The sequence below is a fragment of the Apteryx mantelli genome, chromosome 2 (assembly GCF_036417845.1).
Source record: "Apteryx mantelli isolate bAptMan1 chromosome 2, bAptMan1.hap1, whole genome shotgun sequence".
Lineage (NCBI taxonomy): Eukaryota > Metazoa > Chordata > Aves > Apterygiformes > Apterygidae > Apteryx > Apteryx mantelli.
This window is the reverse complement of record NC_089979.1, coordinates 25,834,456-25,850,303: the sequence shown is the minus strand read 5'-3', so window position 1 is coordinate 25,850,303 and position 15,848 is coordinate 25,834,456. Positions and strand designations below refer to the sequence as shown.

General features: G+C 38.0%; 1 protein-coding gene across 1 annotated transcript in view; it reads right to left on the bottom strand.

The window, feature by feature from the left end:
• Positions 1-15,445, bottom strand: part of VPS13B (vacuolar protein sorting 13 homolog B) — a 489,316-nt gene extending 473,871 nt beyond the window's left edge. The window contains exons 1-3 of the mRNA XM_067290363.1: positions 15,366-15,445; positions 14,500-14,677; positions 6,916-7,059 (exon numbers count right to left, since the gene is read on the bottom strand). Of these exons, the coding sequence (XP_067146464.1) occupies positions 6,916-7,059; positions 14,500-14,646 (291 nt within the window). The 5' untranslated portion in view covers positions 14,647-14,677; positions 15,366-15,445. The remainder of the gene's footprint in view (positions 1-6,915; positions 7,060-14,499; positions 14,678-15,365) is intronic.
• Between the last annotated feature and the right edge of the window lie 403 nt (positions 15,446-15,848).

Sequence of the window (15,848 nt, the reverse complement as noted above, 5' to 3'; positions counted from 1 at the left end):
AATGTGCACACCAAAGTAGAGCCGTATCCTTGCCTTGTGTTCTCTTCATTGCACTTGTAAATCACAATAAAAACCACCCATTCGAACACAGAACTGTTGAAAATATTGGTGTTTTACAATCTCCATATATTTTGTAGTAATGACCAGGCTGATTTTAGCAACTTTCCTCTTGAAATTAACTGCATTCAAAATCTTAGCTCTTTAGTAAGAATACAGCCCAAAATACATTACTGACTGCTTTTCTGTTTTCTCCATCTTGCTCTGTCATTCAGTGTTTGGCTGCTCAGAAAAGCATCCTCCTAGTTAGACCTTTCTGGCGTAAACAGAGTTGCAAGTATGCTTGAGATATTGGGACAGATTATCACCCTTTGTCACTACGACTAGTCTCAGGTGGTATGACACTGCCTATGAACATGTCACCCAGTACTGAATGAAGAGAAAGCAAGAGTACTTACTATTAGAAGTCTTCAGCAGAAACACCTCAAAGCAAGGCTCGCTCACCTAAACTAAGCTCTAGGATCAGGTCAGGAATTTATCGTTGCCTGTCAGCAGCACACACGTGCCCGCTACGCCTGTCCAGTCAACACTGGAAGATCTGCTAGGGCCAGGCACAAGCACAGAAGGAATCAAGTGGGACCACTCATACCTTTTATAGCAATCAGTTTCAAACATTGGAAATCACCATTATTTAGTCCTGAGAAGGGCGCTTTTTTTTTTTAAGTGATAAGTTGCATGAAAACCATCTAAATTGACTAACACCATAACAGGCGCTTAGGTAAGCAAGCAGACTATCCAGGTTGAGGCAACATGGTGTACAACAGCAGCAGAAGGACTTCTATAGTTAGAGTAAATAGAAATGTGCCCATGGCATCTTTAACAAATTCACTGCAAAGACAACAACTTCTTTTGCAAACAGAATTACTGCAACCTAAAACATCAGATACTTTGCTTTTAAAGAACAGCAAAGCTGTTCAGCATCTCTTCAGCTACTCTGAAGTGAAAACACTGCAAATAAAAGAGCACAAAGTCTCTGAACCAAATGCTGCAAGGACTTTTCTAACAGCTGTTTCAGCCTGCTTTTCCAGGACTGCTCCCTCTACTGAAAGAGTAAGTTTATTAAATGTTCTTGCAAGAGCCTGATTCCCTTTACAAAGGGGATAATATCCTTGAAGGAAGATCTGCTACCTGAAGCGTCCCATTTCATACCAAACCATTCCTAGAAGACATTATGAGAATTCTCCAGACTAGAATTCTAGACAGAAAATGGCATAAAGCCCAACCAAAGGCGCTGCCAGACCATCCTGAAGCTTTTGAAAAAAAGTTACTGCTAGTTAACTGACCACAACTTGCCCCACATATTAGGAGTTACTGTTTATGAAGTAGAGGTATCAGAGTGGCATATGATTCTTCATTTCAGCCATCCCAGCTCACAGACTAGCATTTTAGTTTAAGCTCAGCAAAGACAATATTCTTTGCACCACAGCAGCTAAGGTTTATCTTCATCTTTAGGTTTACAGAGACCTAAAAGATCCTCCATCCTAAAAGAATTTAAGTTTGGACCCTCTGAACTGGAAAGGTAATTTCAAAACCACTGACCTAGACAGTATGCTGAAGATGGGGAGGGGGACACAAGAGGCAAGATCAGAATGCTGAGAGGACACTGAAAAGGTTGAGAAAAAACAGTGTCATGCACATGAAGGGGGGGGGAGGGGAGATGTAAGGCTCCCATCCCCCTTCTTTTTAATCACTAGGTCTAGAAGGCATGCCTTCTCATTTTCAAAATAAACACAAAGTACCAGAAAAGAGCAGACTTACATTCAAATCTGCAACAGTCCCACCTAAATACTCCACAGGGGTATTTAAGAGTCCATAAGGACAGAGAACAAGAAGGAAAAAGGGTTTACAGGGTCTATCCACAATAAACCAAGAGAGGCCAAGAACTGCTCTTCAAGGCGATGAGTTCACCCTTATCTCATTCCATGTACCTGGCATTACAAATATGTCAGTTAGATGTGACAGATCTATGGAGTCTTAAACTGTACATATAATGTCAGCATTGAAGACTTCCCCCAGAAGTTGAAAAGTGTTTGCAGGTATGTTCTTAAAATTGACTCGGAAGTTTCATTAATTGCAGCCAAAATTTTCCACTGAGTTTGAGTATGAAGGCAGATGTTCAGACAAAAAGAAAAATTAAAAATTTTAGTTCTTATTTTAAAGGAAATCAATCATCAGAAAGGAAGAAATGAAATGGAACTAAAGACTTTTTTTGATCTAAATGGGTCATAAGTCTTACCTTGAACCCCAAAACCACAGACAACTGTGAGCTTTTTAGCTATAAGTTTAGATTTACACAAAGAAGTTTTTTTTAAAAAAATACAGAAACTTATTATTTATATATACTTATGTATACACACACACACGAACAGATAACATCCCCTTTGCTCTCGTACTGGTTTTACTAAGCTATTAAAACACAAATCAAAGTGGTTTGAAATGACACAGAATTTCATATTTGTCATTAACTTGAGATTATGAGTTCAAGCAACGTTAGCTGAAGACATAAGTAGTTAGAGAGCTGTCCTACATAAAGTAATCTACTCTTCTGCTTAAACTTTGCATATAAATGTAAGAACTCAAGATAAAGATCAGATTTACTGAAGTAAAAAGATACCACTATTAAAATGAAGAGGTACCAAAGAAAATGTTATATACACACACACTGACCTTTTACAGGAGAAAATGAAAAGCAGAAACATGGGACACTAAAAGAATTTCAGTTAATCCTCTGATTTCAAGTTTTACCATATTTTTGTTGTCATTGAGCAGCATATGCATACCCACAAACAGACAAACAACAAAAATCCACTGACTGTCCATACAGCCACATGCAATTGAATTACTACAGCTCAAGGAGAGAAGGGGAAAAATAGCAAACCATAGCTTAAGAATTGGAGCTAGCTTTATCATCTAAGCAAACATATTATATAACTACACCCTACACCCTCATCAAATACAAGGCTCCTGTCCTCACTTGCAAAATCATTCATAACCTCTTTGCACACCCTATCGACAGTCTCAATCATTTCATAATCAAGATCAATTCCAGCTTTCAGCATTCCTTGATGATGGTCTCTGCTGATTTTCAAATAAGAACACATGTGCTTCTGCTCTTTTGACCATCACGCTTGGGAGCTGTTCTCCACTGCTTTCACAAAGTTATTATATTCATTCAAAACCTTCTCTGTAATGCCTCAAAAAAGAAACAGTGGTTAATTGCCTATATGCTGATCCAAACAACTGTTTGGTTTCCCTGTGCCCCCACATGGGCCTGTGACAATCTTCTGATTCTGTAATTAATAATCCCTGGGGTATTGACAGTCTTCCTCTTTATATATATATTAACTATTCTTGCTGCACTGCATCCTGATTGAAGACAGGGACTCAAAAGTAAAGCAGTAATACAGATTAACAGATTTCTCCTTGAATCTCCTCATTTGTGTCCTTTCCAAGACTGAAAACCACGGAGTTCACAGTTGCACATAAGGAAGATTAATTTTGTGATTAGTTCTAATAATGCCTTTAAGGCAGAGAAAACAGATACTGGCCTGTCTTTCCCAACTTGCACAGACTGAATTTAAAGCCTCTGTTTTGGGAGCAGAGATATTGTGGGTATAGATGAGGGGAGAGAAATGAGGGTGGAAATTTAAATAGCTTTTCAATAAATAAATAAATAAATAAATAAAAATTAAAAAGAGGGGTAGGAAAAAAGTTAGTAGCCTGTTGCAGGGAGATGGCCTAGACATATAGAACAAGATGACGGGTCCAACAGGATTAAAAAAATAAAAATAAAAAAAGAGATTGAAAGTCTAAGGTGAGAAATCACATCAAAAGAAGTTTAGCAAGGAGACTTCAATTCTAGATAGAAATTCTAAGCTTTCGTGTACAGCAACATAAATAATTACAATAATATAATAATGGAACTCCACCCACCCTCTATCACAATACATGGCATTCATTAAGAACAATCTCATGGGAGGCAATTACCACAAGCAAATGAAATTACAAGTAAACATGGTCTGAAATTCACTTGAAGTCTTACACATTTCAATTAGACTTGTCAACATATTTCATGACTTTGATAACATTAGAAGTGATCATGCTTAAACCAACTGTAGATGACTGTGCAGTACAAGACTACATTCAGGAGCCATAAAACAAGCACAATTGCATTAAGCTGACAGACATCAAAATATAACGCAAAAGTAAGCCTCACACTGAATTTTTACTATAGTTACTAGCATTAGACAAATTTATAACCAAAAGAGTACATACATAACATATTCAATAAAACACCACTTTAATCACTGCAAAGTTCTGTTCCTGGTACAGTACAGTTTTATTTTCTTATAAAGTAGACATTTATTTAATACTTCCACCAGTTATGGAAGTGGTAGCACTATCTTGCAGAGAAGGAGAGAAACAAGAGTTGGAAAGCACAGAAGAGAGGGGAAAAACAACGACCTTCAAAATGCTCAAACTCCAAGGCTTGCTAAAAATAGCATTAATTCTATGCTGTGGATTTTGTATATTGCTGGGTAAACTGAGCACTTATGCAACATTCCTCCTTAGAAAAGGAGAATGTTAGCATAAAAGTAGAAGTTGAGCCATTACTGCCCATCTTACTGTCTACTCCAAACTTTTATCTCAATTGAGAAGGAGATGCTGCAATAGCATGAAAAACAACAACAAAACCAATCAAACTAACAATGAAACCAAACCAACAATGAAACAGCATCACTGGAGGTAAAGTACAGAAGCATTTCCAAAACTCTTCAAATAAACTCCCTCTCTCATTTATTTATCGTTCACAAAATTCAGTAGGGTCCCTTCAACAGTACCTTCAAACAGTGCTGTGTCCATTAAACCCCATACATCTCCAAAATAAACATTCCTTGAAATACCTCTCCCCTGCTTTCCATGGGCAGATATATCACACTAAGTTGAGACCAAAAACTGAACTTTTTGCTCAAGCAAAATTATACAAGAGCTCATCAGAAGCTTTGCCCAAGTGAAGGAAATGCAGGATTAAGCTCATTAACTTTTGAGAATTAAACTAAACTAAACTTTCTTGCTAATTACGGGTTTTGATGATATAGAGTTCTTGGCAGAACAGTTCCAACCAGAGCTAAACTCACTGAAAGCTTATTTTACTACCATTTTTCATAGAAATACTCTATTTGTTTCATTCAGGTTTTTCATTAACCAATTACACATTTTTATGATAAAAGGAATGGTCTTAGTTAATTGTACAGTCACACAGTAGATATTAAAACACAAGAATTTGACAAAACACTGCATTTTAATAAAAGATTTTCCAATAGTAAGTTAAGAAATAAAACTCAGCCTTCAACTTCTTAAAACTATATCCTCAGAAAACAGCAAAAAAGTGTTTTCATTTACATTCTTATTAGTCAAAGATAAATCCTACTATGGCACAGACCCAAATTTTGCTCTCCTGAATGTACATACCACTGAATAATTTGTCCAAATGTCAGTTGTAATTTTCAAAAATCCTTTCTTACCTCTGAGTCTTAAACATCTGTAACAAATACTTGCCTTGAGAATGCTTTACATTCATGACATTTGACCTTTTGCTGTATGCACCACAAAATTTAAGTTTCAAATACCATGCGAGCAGGAAATCTGATCATTTCAGCAGTAGCCATCTCCATGGTCTAACATCAAATATTAGTTCTGGGTTGCAGAGTCACGTGCTACAAAACTTCTTCTGCAGCTTCTATAATTAGTTGTAATTTGCTGCTTCTAAAACACATTTCTCATGGAACATCTGGCCTTGAAATCTCACCATAACATTAGAAAAGTATTAGGCATTTGGCTGTTAGTATGTGCACATGTGTATGTGCACATGCATGTATGCACATAGATTAAGAATATCCACAGAACACAAGCATATGCTTTGTGGGTGGTGTACCTAAGACTAGGGATTTCTACTTTAACAACAAAAGCCTTTTAACTCCAGAACTGTGAAAGAATCACAAGAAATATCAAACATAATGGAAAAGTGTTCCCCAGTGCTCTTGCTGGCAGATATCTAATTATTGATATTAAATGTTTACAGCTCATCAAGCATGCTATCAAAGATCTGCAGGCTTTGTATAAATTAAATGTTTCTTTTGTAGGATCCTTAACGTAACTGGACTCTACACTGAAATTAAAATATGAACAAGAATTTAAAAAACAAAACAAAAAAATCTCTCCCTATAAAACCACACTGACTAAAAAACAAGTTTCAATGTTAACATATCCAAGTACTTCTGACTGACAAAGTTAGAAGTATAGCAAGATTAAGCCACTGCGTATTTCAGTTTTGTTATGGAAGAAGGAAGTTTTTCTTGAGCCTGTGAAATGGCGTGAGAAATTACTAAAAACAACTAAACAAATGCCCTTAGAAACTCTTGCACATACCTCACACTCCAAAAAATTTAAAGCACTCCTCCAATAATAGCAACTCATCTTTTGAAAATACTCAATGCCCAGTGGGGCCGCACAAAACTTTCTCAAACAACCAGCACTGCTTCTTGGCTGGTAGAAGTTGGAAGCACTTAGGATGCTATATTGCTCTTGAAATCCATCTGTGTCTAGTCATAGGAAAATTCTGTCACAGAATGCTATTAACTGGCTTTTACACCTGCAAGAACACCATTATAGCAGAAAATGCATCAAGGAAAATATTAGCCACATGGGAAGAACAACATTTATTAGCCACTGAGACAGTAACAGGGACTACAACTTTGCATGTCAGATTCTTCTGATGGCTTAAACAGAAATGACTTTTATAAGCTATCATTCTTGTCAACCTTTCAGCATTAGAAATACATTTATCATGTTTCTTACCTGAGCTCCATCCTTTAATTTCAAGATGCACTCCATTGTATTGATAGTGATGACCACTGGTTCTGATCCTAATTTCGTCCATGGCACATGAATTCGAAGTTCATGAATATGACCACTTAAAAAAGTAAATGGTAGTTTCAGTTCCTTGGGGGGGGGGGAGAAAAAAAAGTGATGAATTAACTAATTAACTACTGAAACATATCAAAGATCAAGACGACACATCCATAACATAAAAAAAATAAAGTTCCAGCATAAAATACAAAAAGGTCCTTCTCCCTCCTCAAACCAGCAGCGTGTCATGGGGCTTAGCAACTGGCTTCGTAACTGCTTGCATGCACGTATTACAATTAGTCTGTTCAAAAGAAATATCTGGATTACCATGCCTATGATAATTAAAAAAAGGTTTAAAAGAACCTCTCTCACATGAAGCTACTGCAAAACATGTCATTATTGCAGAAATAAGTAGAAATGAACCAGCTGGAAATAAATACTTAAACTGACACACAACCTGCATTATTCTGAAGAGCATGTATTTGGAACATAACAGAGACATTTTATTCCAAAAATATTTTAGTACTTTTAGGTTGTAAGAGCTCAGTGCTCTTAAGATCGGCCACAAACAGAAATGAATGGTCTTCACAAGAGTATATGGAGCACTTAGAAAATAAAGAGTTTTAGAAAAAAAAAAAAATTTTTTTTAGATCCATGTTTATTTGCTCCCTTTGTTTTATGTAAGTATGGTTTGTACTCTTCTCTTCTAGTGTTAAAATAATGTTCGAGGTTAAGGGAACAAGTCATACAGAAGAGTAGTGGTAAAGACAGAAAGGCTAATCAAATCAAAATTACTGCATTAAGCAAAGATTTACTTGGTACATTTTGACTTAAGAATGAGAATTTCTGTACATGTTTTATATACAGTAAATCTGTTGAACATCATCATGTAAAATACTTTCCATTTTCAATACAACTTATAATATGAATTGAAAACAAAAATAACAATTGAAATGGTTGTGTTTTTAAAAAAAAAAAAAAAAAAATTAAGGTTACTAAGCCAGGCATTCTAAGTTAGGAATGTCAGAACTGCTACGTTAATTTGGACCCTTGGTTTATGTAGTTTATGATGTCCTTTTTAATAACATGATGTCATATTAATTCTTCTGCAGAACCCCCGCCTAATTCGATGATCAGGATAGAAGCACTCACTAGAGAAGGAGCTAGCCTGTTTTTCTTGTTGTCTTTCCATTCTCAATAATCAAGACATTGCCCTATTCACATCAAACCCCTCAGTAAATACAAAGTTACTAAATTCCTCATTGGCAAAATCAAGACTCTTACTCACAAAGGCCTAACCCAGATATCACACCATTTTCAAAACTGATGCCTAGCTCTAGCTGGTCAGTCCAGAACTCCTAACAAATGCCTAGGCACTCTACCCGGTCAACACAGAGTCCTTACTGCAGTGGGACAGCCCCAGTGAGTCAGCTGCTGCATGCAGTTAGTTAAGAGAGAACACAAGGTACAGGTTTATCTAAACTCTTTGGACCTCGGGCATGCAGCACTGGACAGCACACTAGATGCCTCCATCTGTGTGGGATCCAGAGCTCTAAGACATCCACAGCAGCCTCAGACTCTCCTGGGAAGCATGACCTTAAAGCTTATCAGAGAGGACAGCTACCTGTGGCTAGAGACCTGGTCTCAAGACTAGAAATATCAGATTTAAAATAATGAAAATAAGCATTTAATGTCAAATACAGCTACAACATTGGACAGTATGTCAGAATTTAATTCAGCACTCCCACTACTGAGTATTCTAATGATGAGGCTTCAATGACATTACATCTCCTTATCGTTCATCTGGTCTACTAGCCTGACATTTTTGGCTACACAGGCTTCCAGTTTTAATAGCAAGAAACGATGGCTGTCTTCACCTGAGGTCGCTTATAACTCAGTGTTTAGGTCTACCTCTTAGATGCTGGGAACTCTAGGTCTGTCAGATTGGAAAGATAAGTGAATCTAAGTTTCCCACATGCCAGGTGAAAGTTTTGGCCATTAGGTTTATACGGCTAAAACTACTAGTGGGTTTTGGTAAAGTTGGGGACTAAATTTGTGTTCAGAACTTCAGAATTTCCCTGGCAAGCTGACCAATGCAGGGACTTGAACACCTTTGCACCTCAGCTCAGTTTAGACACCTACAAGCTTTGACTAAGTACACATATGAATGAGTAGGAGTCAAATACAGAAGCCTGTGAAGCTCTCAAACCAAGTGGGCAAGTTGCTAGGGAATTTCAGATACAGACACCTAGAAGTGGATCCAGAGAGCCTGTTTTCCAGCACTGCTTGACCCTAGGGTTATCTCTACTCTATAGAAGTTCCACATGAAAAGCGAGGATATCTAGATTTTGCATTTAATACTTCACATATAGTATAAAGCCTACCTTTAGAATATTTCTGTGAAGCTCACTAACGTCATTATTCCCCTACATTCTTGAAACTATAATCAAGTCTTAGTTACATCATTTGAAAGCCTACTAAGAAATCTGATTTTTCAAAGTAGTTAGCATGTCATAAATTCAGAGTCCCAAATAATCACAACTGCAATTATAACAGATTAGCACCATAAGAAAGTCTCTAATTAGCAACCCAAAAGAAGGCAACTATTCATATGCAAGAATACCTTGCACCATGACAGTCATCAGCTGCCAAAGGGAGCAATTTTAAGGAATGTTCTCTCCACTCTCAGGCTGAAGCCACCTCAGCCATTCTACTAGTAGTACAGAAAAGTTCATCTAGCACCTAAGAGCTGAGAGTAGATGAAGTATTGATTGCTGATAAAACCTTCAGTGCAGTTACCCAAAGATAAAACTCTATTTTTTGCAAAGTAGAGCTTTCAGTTTGTAAGTTAGTTTTTTGGGTTTAATGAGCTTTCATGATTGAAATTAAACAAACAAACAAAACACCTCACACTCTCTAACATTAGGAAGACTCTTGGCTCCTACCTTGGCCATGCTTGCACAAAATTAGATGTAATTTCAAGCCTCCTTTCCATGAGATAACAGTTCAGATCTTCTCATAAAAACAGTTTGAAGAAATTGTTAATATGGTTTACAAAGTGTTTTTTTCTTCATCTCATTCATAGATATACTGAAGAATTTTAGCCAAAACCTTCCATCCTAAAAATTCAGCCTTAGGTGTACAATCAGCAAGAATAAAATTTTAATCCAGACAGTTTAAGATAAGCCACTGAAAACCAAGTACATGGCAGTTCAAATACAGATGTTGCTACACATCATATATAATATGATATAATATCATATAATGGTATTGTATAATAAATGACAAAATACCCTATATACAGCAGCTTTGCAGGGGGCCAAGAAAATAAGCGATCAAAAAAAATGCAATCTAAAAATACATTGCAGTCTGGAGACAAAGCTTTTGCACATCAAGACAGCAAGCTATTATTAGCAGAAATTGACAGTAATAGAAATGAACTCCTCAGATATGAAATTTTAATGCCAATCATCAATACTGCAATGTTGATTTAGATCCAGATTTGTTGTCACATGTGGAAGTTTCGAGTTTTCTTCAAAAAGCATTCTAGAATAGATGTGTTTTTCATTATTTGCTAGATGGATTTAATACATTCTCATTTTTGTCTAGCTACCTATAAAAACTGAACAAAATTAGGAAGGCTTTCAAAATGAGGTGATGCAGCCAAGCACACAGACACAGAACTCCTACATATTCAGAAAATTCAATTCTTTTGTTTCAAAGGAATTTCGATACAAATGTTTTCTGATGTCATCCTAATTGCACAAGCAAGTTTCCTTACAGCAATGAAAAGAAATCTTTGCTATGCTACTTTCGTAGTCAATATAAAACAAATGTGTGTGCCAAATTTAGTAACTTGTTTATAATATAAGATAATAAAGACCATTTTTATTCATTGCTCTTCCTCTCCCGTGGAATCTTTTCTCTTTTCATTAAGTATTAGATTAAATCCTGACTATAGTTTTTTTCCCATCTGTGATAGATTAGACTTTACATTTTTCAGAACACCATAAAAATCTTTCAAAAATTATGATATGGCATAAAACCATTAGAACGTATGGATAAATCTGGGTCTTAATTGCAGTTACTTTCTTGGATTGTCTGCATTAGCAACATCTGTAGTATACAAAAAGGTTCGATAGGGACCACACTAAGGAGCTAGTCTCCCTGCATTCTTGTTTTCACTTCTGTGGCTGTGCTGCCCAGGAAACAGAGTAAGGGAACATTACAGTAGAGAGTCTTTCAAGCACAGTAGTCCACAATACAATAAAACTCAGTCTTTAGATCAAATTGTCATTTGTCTGTTATCAAAGACCTCTTGGTTTTTCCCTTTGAGTTAGTAAAACAGCAACCATAAGGAGCTATGATGCTACGGATATATAAATAAATAGTAAAAAGAACTCAACATGCATCTTTCTTCTTTTGTACCACTGGGTCAACAGAAACATAACACACAAGCTAGCTGGAAGCTCAGAGCTAGTTTCTTTACCTCTGATACCACAGTAACCTTATATAAAAGTTGCCAAAAGTGTTTAAAATGTTTTCCCATAAAAATACTTAAATATAAAATTTAAAGTTTAAGTACAAAATACTTTCTTTGAAAGTAGTCTTTATACAAGGTATCAGTTATTTCACCTAGACAGAAAATTTTTTAGGAACACTTACTCTTCTAGTACTTAGATCATTCAGGATAGGAAAAAGAGGAGTATCAAAAATCTCTTCAGAGATCCTAATTGTATTGGATTCAATCTTAAACTAAAGATAATTGTTATAGAATTAACTGAATATTCAAAGAGTGACATAATTATGTCTGAAAGCTACACTGTAGCTAAAAGGTCAAATCTAAATGCAAACCACTATTCAGATTTCACTACAGAATTAGTATTGTCAAAAGAAAGGGGGGGGGAGTTATTGCAATAATATTCACTGAAGTTTAATGAAAATACATAAAATATATATAAAAGCATGTGAAATATTTTCAGGTACTGAAATGTTCTCTCTTTTGGTATGATAAATATTCTAAGTCAACATCTGATTTCAAAAGGTACTGTTTCTAACTTGGCATCAACAGAACAGACCTTCATACAGATTTTCAATATATCCCAAAAATAATTTAAAGCAAGTCTTCTAGAAGACAGACAACATTTGGTCCTCTGTTCCTATCTGTGCTTTGGATTTCAGGTTGATGGCCTGATAAGGGGAACTCCAACATCAGCTGAAGTGCAAGGAGTCAGGGGAGAAAACACAGATTTCTTCCCATCTCTGATAGAGGGTGCTTTGTCCAGGTAGTTTGTCAGCTGCGCTAATGTTCCCAAGCAGTCATGTGTAGTTCCACGGAAGGCTGGAATCCTCCAAAAAATATTCAAGGCTCCAGCTAGACTTTGGATACAAATGCACATGCCCTTGATAGCACTAAGTCATATAATTAAGGCTGCATTCATACCAGATAAAGAGCAGGGAGTCAGGCTGGGGTTAACAGCACAGGATAGAAAGGATTTTAGAAGTAAAGAAAATCACAGGGTAGGTGACTAACTTTGGATATTCTGGCTCCATAGAGGTAGAAAGCCTTAAAAAAAAAAAAAAAAAAAAAAAGTATACTGGTAACTTTTACAGATTTCAGCATTTTAAGTGAATTCCCTGTCAGCAGCAAAGGCTGTGGGATGTGATATTACCAAGTACAACATACCGAAAATGAGTTTGATTAGGCAGACATAAAGCAGTATCACTTCTGCAAGAGACACCCTAACGACATTCTGTGGGTCCAAGGCAAGATCCAAAGCATAGTAAGAGCCAAGTTCAGGCCACTATATTTCACATAAACACGCAGCCAAACAATATTAAAAAAAAAAAATTTTGAGCTAAACTTTGCATTCACTACATATTTCACATCCCCATTCAAGCCAATGGGAGTTGAACAAAGGTATATGAAGCAAGATTTGCTTCATGTAACAGGAGCTAAGACAGCAACAGATTGCACTGGATATCTATGCACCCAACTATTAGACAGGCAGGCAAAGAAGAGGCTGGGGGCAACCAAGCAGCAAACTGCAACTTTTGGAAAGGCAACTATGAGGATGATAAGGGCAAACTCTTAGTCGGGCCAGGCAGTTTAGCAAGTCTGATATATCCATCTCCAAGTCACCATTTGTTATCAGGGCAAACTCTCTCCCTGGAAGGGTACTACAGCACTGGAACAGTTTACCCAAAGAGGAGGTTTTCACAACCAAGGCTGGAGATTCCCAGACTCAAGCGGACAAAACCACAGCTGACCTGACCTAATGCTGGCAGCAGTCCTGCTTGGAGCAGGGGGTTAGACTAGATGACCTCCAGAACTCCCTTCCAATCAATACTTCTTTGATTCTAGGACATACACGTTAAAAAAAGTTTTTGAATATTCACATGAGGAATGCATCTAACTGTAGTCATCTACGTTAGCTATATAAATAAGCTGTACCAAGAAACTGAAGAACTAAAAGGCAGTTGCCTTGAAAGTAAATACAGAAGCCACCAAGTAGAAGAGGAGGAATAAGGTCTTTACAGAAACACAGAAAATAGACAGGGTCTCTTGAAAGACTGGCTACTATTCTAGAATTGGATCAGATATACTTAATTAGCCATAAACATTTCCTTCACATTTTTTTAAAGGTCACCTCCCGATAGAGGCTGTGCAGTCTCCAGAATCTACTCCAGTACCTCATCATCTGATCTAAAAAAAGACATGAGAAAAGTTTTTCCAAGTGTCCAGTGTAAACATCCCTGGGTGCAGTTTAATCCATTCTTTCTTGTCCAACCCATAGAAGGCATGTAGAACTGTTTTCTCATCTTGTTTTATCTAAAATTAACACAATCCTTGTCTTTTTCAGTCTTCTTTCATAGGCCATGTTGTCTAAATCTCCTATTACTTTTTGCTGCGTTTCTCTCAACCCTTTCTGTTGGACTACATCTGGATCCAGGACTCTAGTTAAGACTTGCTGCACCATGTGAAGTAGAGAACAGTTTTATCTGTCTCATGCACACAAGTTTTACAGAGCCTCTGAACTAATTCACAGAAACTAGCTGATAAAACTGTCCCTCAATTACTTTTATGTTTACTTTTATGTTATATACAACTGAAATGATAAAAACTGGAGTCATAAAATATTACATAGAACAAAAATCCATTTAGTGTGCATTATTTAAAAGAGGCCCTACTTTTGTTTGTTGTATTTTGAATTAGTTACTATAGGCAATTAATAAAATAAAACTGGGAAGGCAATTTAGTTAAATGTTTGTACTGTAAAACAATGCTCAATGAAAGAGGAAACTTGTCCATAAAAAAGCCTTTCTTTTCACACCCCATAACTTGCAGAATATGCAAATGGCATGGAATTAAAACAAAAATAACTAAATGAGAGAAAAAAAAAAAGGAGAGATCTACATAAGATGAAAGGCATCGAGTACTAAATGAATGTTTATCTGTGCAGACCAACGTAAGTTATTTAGTCAACTTCTTTTAAATCAAAGACACATAGCATAACTGTAAACATATCATACCTGTTCAAGTACGTCCAATTTTAATTCAAGTTTACTAAGAACAACATCTCCTCCCCAGAGTGACAACTGTAGATCTGAAGGCTTTAAGTTTTTTATGTAGCGATTCACATAACTCATCAAAATAGGAGTTACATAGGACTCCAGCATTCTGGAAGATTTCTGTATTGCGGGCAAGGCACTAGGGAAAAAAAAAAAAAAGAGAGGGAGAGAGAGAGAGAACACTGTGAGATATTACTTACAAATCTGTCAGCATAATTTTCAATAAAGCAACAGTCAGATTGTTTGACAATATAAAAAAAATGTATTTCAAATTCTGCTTTCTAAACAGAGTATGTGTATGGACATATATATATACCTACATATAAAGGCTACATCTATTTCAAGATGAAAACACATCCACTTACATTCATGAATTTCCAGTTTATATATATTAGAGTCAGTAACAGGCATGTTCACGATCAAAAAAAAAAAATCAGAAACAGAAGCAAGAGGACAAACAGCCTATCACGCTTTCACATAGAATTTAACTGAAGAATTATTACAGCTAGATCTTTACAAACCCTGCCATTTTTAACTAATATGGGCCATACTAAAACATCACCCGAGAAACATGCCACGGATCTTACATCCTGAATAACACACGTCTATCAAGAACGCCGTTCAGCTTGATGCCACCCTGGCTTCGAGGCAAATCGAAATACGCCAAAACCCAACGAGAACCTACGTTACCGTCTGACACCGCTCCCACCCGCCGCGAACCCCCCCGCGCCTCCCTTCCCCTCCAGCCCCCTGAGGAAGCCGCGCAGCCTCCCCGACACCGCGCCCGCGCCCCCTCCCCCCGCCGCGCGCCCCGCCCGCCCCCTCACCGCGGCGGCGGCGGCGGCGGCGCAGGAGGCCGGCGCGGGCAGCCCCTCCGCTCCGGTTCCGCCGCAGAGGCAGTTCCGGGTTCTGCGGCGCGTGTGCTCACCTCAAGCGTCCGCCGCCTCAGGCTCTCCGAGAGTGCCGGGCGGAACGGTTTGGCGGGAGCGCCAGGGCGGGGCCGGATGTTGAGCTTGAAGCCGGCCGAGCTCACGTGCTCTGCTAGGAGAGGGCGGACGGGAAGGGGTGGCCGAACGGCGGGGGGGCGGGGCTTGGGCTGCTGCGTGCGCGCGGGTGCTGTCACGGGGCGGGGCGGTGGCGGCCGTTAGGGAGGTGGGCGGGGCGCGGCGGCCTTTGGGGGGGCGGGGCGGGGCAGGGCAGCTGTGGGCGGTGGTGGGGGGGAGGCTGGGGACAGCGGGAGGGGCCCGGGGCAGCGACGGGGTGGCTGGGGAAAGGGACGTGGAAGCAGCAAAGCCTTCCCTGTCCAGCAG